The sequence below is a fragment of the Halyomorpha halys genome, unplaced genomic scaffold (genome assembly GCF_000696795.3).
Source record: "Halyomorpha halys isolate HHAL.00 unplaced genomic scaffold, Hhal_1.1 Scaffold139.1, whole genome shotgun sequence".
Taxonomy (NCBI): Eukaryota; Metazoa; Arthropoda; class Insecta; order Hemiptera; family Pentatomidae; genus Halyomorpha; species Halyomorpha halys.
Genome location: NW_027109183.1, coordinates 211,396 through 218,852, shown reverse-complemented (window position 1 = coordinate 218,852; position 7,457 = coordinate 211,396). Strand labels below are relative to the sequence as shown.

General features: G+C 29.2%; 1 protein-coding gene across 1 annotated transcript in view; it reads left to right on the top strand.

The window, feature by feature from the left end:
- Positions 1 to 7,457, top strand: part of LOC112210031 (uncharacterized) — a gene marked incomplete in the record, with an annotated part of 706,770 nt that overhangs the window by 495,953 nt on the left and 203,360 nt on the right. Inside the window, 1 exon segment of the mRNA XM_067047358.1 lies at positions 581 to 949. Coding sequence (XP_066903459.1) covers positions 581 to 949 — 369 coding nt within the window.

Here is a 7,457-nt window from a genome sequence, read left to right as displayed (position 1 = left end):
TGGAAGGTTCTTAGGTTCAATACTTGGAAAATACATTGATTGTTGTAAGAATATTAACTAGTTAAGCTCACGATCAAACACCAGTTTTCCCCTAACACATCAAAGGATCAGGTAACAACTTTGTGACGGCTGCAATTCCTGATCCCAGCGTCAATACACGGATGACCGAAGATGAAATGAATAAAAATATTCGTTCATAGCCCTCCGAAATCCTTGTACTGAGAGTTAGGAATCGTGGTCTTCCTATTGCCCGTAATTTAAGCTAAAATGAATTGAGAGAACGATTTCTCTAAGATAGATTGGGCAGTTTATCTAATGTTAATGCCTAAAAAGTATATAGTGCACATATTTTTAGATATTTGTTTCATTTCAAGGAGAAATTCGAAAAAAAATTGCGTAATAATTGATTACCCAATTAAGGCATAAGATTGCATCCATTTTTTTCATGCAGCTATAAATATAATGATTTTTGTAATGATTATAAGATTCAAAAAATAAATTTATTTTGATCATTTTTTTTTTTTTAAATTGCTATATTTAGTTTTTGAAGATTATAACTAAAGTATTAATTATTTTCCAGGGAGCGAAGGAGTCCGGATCAAGAACCTGTCCGTGCCTGGAGCTGTGGCCAGCAACAGCAACACTCCCATCATCCTCGACTGCGACTACGACCTTGAGGAAGGCTTGGACAACGAAGGCCTTGTTGTCAAGTGGTACTTCAACGACTACCCGAATCCCATTTACCAATGGATAGTCGGCAGGAAACCGACAGCATTGGGGGTTTTCAAGAAGAGCGTCACTAAGGATTTCAAGATAAACGAAGACCCTATGAAGATGTACAGAGCAGTTAAGATCGAGACCCCAAGTAAGGAACTCTCAGGGACCTACAGGTGTGACGTATCTTCATCGGACAACGAGGCGACTGAAGCCAAAATGATGATAATTTACAGTAAGTAATCATTTCCATATTAAACAAAAAAAAAAAAGTAAAATAAATTTATTGTTATTGAAATTTACAAATCGCTGTTTTGCTTGAATATTGGGAAAATTTACAAAAAGGAAAGTTTTGCTTTAAATTGGAAGTGGACATGTTTCAAAGATATTACTGTAGGCAGGGGTTTCTTTTTCCATTATAATACCTCTATAGAATGCCTATTAACAGCGATCCCTAAGATCTGGCAAAAAGTAACCAGTCTACGGTACAATATATGTTTAGTTATTATTATTTAAAATATTTATTTATTGATTAATATTATAATCTGTCACAATTTAGGCAATGATTAATAGTTATAAATAATCACATTAATACCAAAATTATAAAATAATATTAAGAAATATATGTATATTGACTATTTTTTTTAAGACTTGGTACATACATTTAAACCTATCTCCTCCAGTTGCTCAATTTTAATCAAAATATTTTAAAAGTATAAATTGTATTAAAGTTTATTTAAAGATCATTCTAATAAAATATTATTGAAATTTAGTTCATATTTTAATTTTAGAACAAGGACTGTGTACATTTACAATTGTACATTTAGCATAATTATAAATATAATTAAAATACCATCATAACATTTTTAGGAAAGTAAACAACATATGAATACGAAAAAGAATTTAAAAAGTAAGGGAACTATATATATATATATATTCGTATATATATATTAAGTGTAAATGATGATGTAATTCAGGAAAAGGGTTTTACCCTATCGCCCATAAATAGCAATGCCTTCGAGACCAGGCCTCCTCATATTTACTTCGATATAGGCCATTATCGAATCTAGACTGACTCTTCCTTTATTTCTCCATATGCTAGGCAATATATCATATTATACACACATCACCTGAGCGAATTTATCATTGTCTCGAGCATACGAGAACTCACCAGCTGTGCTTATTGCTAGGGCCGTTTCTGATATCAGATTTTATCAAGGTGGTAACCTATCTCAGCGTTAGGACTTCAACCTCCCAAGAAAAAAAATTAAAACCGTAAAACTATGTATTTATGTTGGTGAATATGAAAATATTTTTTATGGGCATTCTATTTTTTGTGTGTTCCGCCTTTCTGCTGTTCCGCCGGTGACAAAAATAATACTGGGCTATTTTTTCAACTTGTAAGTTGAATATTTTTAGGGTTAGTAAATGCGAATTCACCTTTTTAAACAGTTACGGATAAGTTTATTTTAAAAAACTTTTTTCGATTATTTTTATACATTTTCGAATTTTTAAAAGGTTGATTTGATGAATTTTTTTTTTCACATAATGATATAAAATTCCGAAATCACATTCAAAAATTCGTGAACTCTTCCACGTATTTAGTCGCTAAATTTTCTTTCAACAGGGTTTATTTTAGGCGTCTCGAATCCTACATTAACAGACGCAATACTTAAATTCGTAAAATAGTATACAGGAGTTGAGGATAAATTGTTGTTGCGACTTAAATCTAATTGTGAGTTAAAAAAAACTATTAAATCTGCAGAAAAGTTAAGGAGCTCAAATTATATAATTGTCAAACTTATCAATTATATAGTTGACACTAATTGTCAATTGTTAAATTGTCAAATTATATAATAGTCCGGTTAGCAATGAACCAGAAACTGATCTCGGTGGAAACGCTTGGAGAAGTTCAAAAACTTTATGCTCATTTTTGCTTTTTGGGATTTTAATTATGAACTTAAACTTTTTTTATCCTTATTTTCCTCGTATTCGATTACGAATTTCTACTCAATATTTTACCGATTAACGAAAATAAATGGGAGAAATCTAACGTTGCCACAAAAATTCGAAAATTATCGTGGACGAGTTTATCATCAGATTTGATCAGTTCAGAAATTCAACACTAACAGATCATAAATTCACTTGAAATTTTGAAAACCCCTTATTACGAATCTCTTGAGGTATATCGAGGTGCAGTTAGAGGAAACCTGATTCATCTTGGGAATAAAATTCGGAAGGTCGGGATTGAACAAGGAGGGGGAATGAAAATTTGACTGTTTAATTTTAGTTAAATTCAGATTCAGAAAATAAAAAAGGTTGGCAAATAATAATGTTGGAGTACGCAATGCTCTGGACATCAAATTGTTGCTTTCTCGGAGAATGGTCCATGTACAGGTTGTATAAAATAATATGTCACAACATCATAATCCCATCCATACATATGATTTAACTGTGATGTGCTACAAGGATCGTCTTCCTAGAGGTCTTAGACATACCTAAAATTTCATATATAAAAATAACACTATGATTTTGGTAATAAAACGCATTCACGGGTCATAATAATTTGTATTAAATGATTTTTTTTTTAATTGTAACAAAAGGACTAGAATGTGAAAGGATATCATATAATAAAATCCTTTCTAAAATATATACCATTATGGTTTATAATTATATAGATTCTAACCATCTAGACCCACTAGTTCCTAACATTGCTTCCTCTTCCATTCCTGACAATCCTCCGAGACGTCTGAAAAGAAAATGGCCTGGGGACATTCTTAAACAGAAATATTGTTTGAGTGCTACCAATGAGTAGTTTCTCTACATGCCTTTATCATACCACTATAATCTAACATCAAATTTACTTAATATATTTTCATTTAAATACAGTTGTAAATATAAATAAATAAATTATAACATAAACACACTTTTATATTGTTTTTTAGTTTCTTATTAGAATGAACCCACCTAAGGTTGGGTCTCTGGCTTAATTATTGGGCAAATATATAGAAGATGGCCTATCAGAAACAGAATTCGGAGCTCAACGTCTGAAGCAGGGATGGACTCTGACAGCCCCTACATACCAACTCTCCCTATCTCATCCCGATTCAGTCAGGTCAACACATCTCCTAACATTTTGCATTACAACTAGGAATTAAATTACCACTTTTAATTTATTTGATGATTATTATGGTTGAATTAGAAAATAATATAGGATTTTTAAATTACTATTTTTCATTTATTTGAGGTTTATGTGGTTAGATATAAAAAATAAAACAAAATCTATATGCACAATCCTAAATCTTTGACATATAAGCTACATTGAGGATTTATTTTAATCCAGTATGATATAGTTGAATTGAATAAGTATTTAAATTTTTATGATAAGTTCTTGAGGAGGTGGTATTATGTCGGTTACTTTCAATATGGAACCCATCGATATTTCGATCGAAAGATACTTCACTTATGTAATGGACAATTGAAACAATTGTCACTTTAGAGAATTGTACTCCCACCAAGTTTTAGTTTACATGTATTAATTTACGTGCACCTATTGAGCCCAGAGAATTTCGGAATTGATCTCCACTGTTTCATTACTTTCATTAATTATTATGAAATGTGTATAAGAAAGGTGGTGGAATAACCCAACTCTGCTTTAGAGCAAAAGTGAAACTAAAAAAGGCCACGCCCACCATTGTAATCTAAACTGAAACAGAAGGTAGCCAGTGATTGGCTCGTACCTTCCCCTCCTCCTCTGCTCTTAGTCCTTCAAAAGGCGTGGCTTTTTGGCCTCACTTTAAGCCAGCTTACTCTCTCCATTTTACTCCTTCCTCCGAGTGTGAAAGTGTATCATAGCATGCAGGTTTTTGTAGTGTATGATTGGCCAGAACCATTATCTGGTTGGGGGGTGCGGTCAGAATATAACACAAATAAATTGAAATAATTTATTTAATAGTGTCAACGTTTCGTTCATAATTTCTAGCTAATTTATATATATAAACTGAATGACATAAAGAAAATAATTGTACAGATTGAAATTAATAAAAATAAAGTGATGAAAGATGTTGAAAATAAAATGTAATTGAATAAGTAAGTAAAAAACAACATAATTAAGAAAAAAAAATAAAAAATTGATGTTATATAATGCAAAGGTAATATATAAATATATAAGGTGCAAAATGTCTAATATAAATATAAGTAATTAATTGAAATATAATATTTTGTTTAAAGCATGTATGATGACAAAATCAATTAAACTAATGTTGAAATTGTATAATTCAACAAAGTAATTATTCTTTCTTCGCTATGAAACTTATTAACACTTACTAAGATCATAGATTATATCCATTAAATACATTCAAACGAAATACCGTTCCATATTACCATGTTCTCTATTCTTGTTTTTTCTTTTCTTTTTTTAATTACAGTTTTTGTAATCGAATAGTTTAAAAAGGAAAAAATATATACATTTATGAATAATGTTTTAACGTCCAATCATTGAAATGATTACAAATACCTCAATAATTCATATAAAAATTTATTATTGTTTTTTTTAAATACTTATCTTCTTAAAAAATCTATATTAAACAAAAATCTTGTATACAGATACATGTTTATACATTATACATCTTATACATGTTTATTATTTAACTCTTTTAATTATCCTCGGCGGATAAGGGAGTTCAAAGTCAACATATGTGTTGATAAGTTTCACCGTTGTTATTTATATGTTTTGACAGTATTTGATCGGAATACAGATTATGTGTTTGAACAAGCAATGGGAATGGATTACCTAATTATATTGCTCATATCAAACAATAAAGCCCTTATGCAAATAACTCAGTTGAAAACAGTTGGAGATAAGCCGTCGGAATCTGCGGTCTGTTTGCCAGTACTTATCAACTCCATTGTCTGCAGGGAAACTTCATGATATTATCTCAATATTTAAATGAAAGAATCCAGATTGTGTTTTTGACAATTTCCGGATATTCTTTTTGTTTAATATTTTTACGCCTTTTGATATCGGTTTTAATGTTCAGTTGATATTAATATTAACTAGCTCCTTGAATATTACTTATATAGGATACGTTGTATGATCTCTTCCGAAGAACTACTTCCCTTGAAATTCATCGCGTATTCCTGCTTCTTTCTAGAGTTTCGCACTCAATCCTATCATTGATTCCTCTTCTATAAACCTTTGAGATTAAGTTTTGAATCTCAAAATCTTCTAAATCTGAAAGCTCTTATTAATAATACCAGACTCATCTATATAATATTTTGGTATTTTAATTTATTGGTAACAGTTTAATCAATTATTTCAAGAATTATCGGAATGCGACTTACCTGACATCCTAAAGCACTAAAGAAAGTGATGGTTTAAGGTTACTGGAAATTAATTTCAAATTATAATTTGTTTCGAAGATCTTTCATCAGATATTCTCTAGCTCCATGCCTTCACGACGTTATGTTTGATCCTACAAAACATTCACTTGCAGTAAATAAGTTGTTCATGCTTTTGAATAAATAAGTGTATATATTAAATATTATATTATCTTAGAAATACGTCCATTTCTTAAAGCATATATATATTTTATCATATGAGCTACTATTAAAGCAAAGCCGTTATATATAATAAGTATATACAGTTTTGTCTTTGCCAGCATTAATTGATTATCATTAATTAAATGTATTTTTAATTAATTCATTAGTATAGAGTTAATTTACAGTAAATACACAATGTGAGAGAAAGGTTTAAGCAAATTCCTAAGTTAATACTTATAAATAATACACTATACAGTGAAATAATGCAAATAGTAATACTAGAGATTATAAAAAATAGATGTCAATGTTGAGTTAACATTAATTAACATAATTAGTATCTATAAAATTCAACATTGAAATTAATTAAAATATAGTTTCCTTTGTTATTTTTGAACAATTTTGACAAATGAGATAAAAACAATTAACATTTCAGAGATGTAATGTAAACATGAAAATTTGTTTTAACCTTTGTTGAATTACGTCCTTCATATATTTCAAGGTCAGAAAAAATAAGAATTGTTAGTATTTAAATTTTTGGCATAATCTTGAATTTATAAATTTGTAAAAGCGATGTATAAATGTAATATTAGCTATGTAAACAGTAAAGTATATTTGAATAACTCATAATTAAATTTAAGTTATTTATTTGTAATTCGCTATCTAATTTTAAAACTGTTTACAGTAAATAATTGTACATAATTTTATATTTTTTAAATCAGTGAACTGGTTAATAGATTAATTATTCTGAATGTTGTTCGAAATTTAAGATAAAGTAAAGAAGTCATAAAAGGGTTATTTATTCCAGAGAGAATAATATAAATATCTAATTTAATCTTTTAAACTGTGCCAAGAGAATACTTTACATTAGCAGTGAAATTTATATTCTGTATTTTACATGATAGTCCAAAAAAACTTTTGAAAAACTATTCATTGGCTGTCTTATTACTCCAGTATGCAGACGAAACCCATTTTATTTTCAGAATAAACAACCGTAAATTGGTAAGAAACATTGAGTGATAGAGGATTGAGAATCTGATAATGATAATTGTTAAAGCGCAAAAGTTTGGATTGTTTTAAGTTAATAATTTTCATTTACTTTTTAAGGTTTTTTTTTCATTTCGTTAATTATAAGTTTATTTTTTTAAATTATAAGTTACTTTGTATTTAAATTTGTTACATAAAATAAGGGACATGAGGAGGGT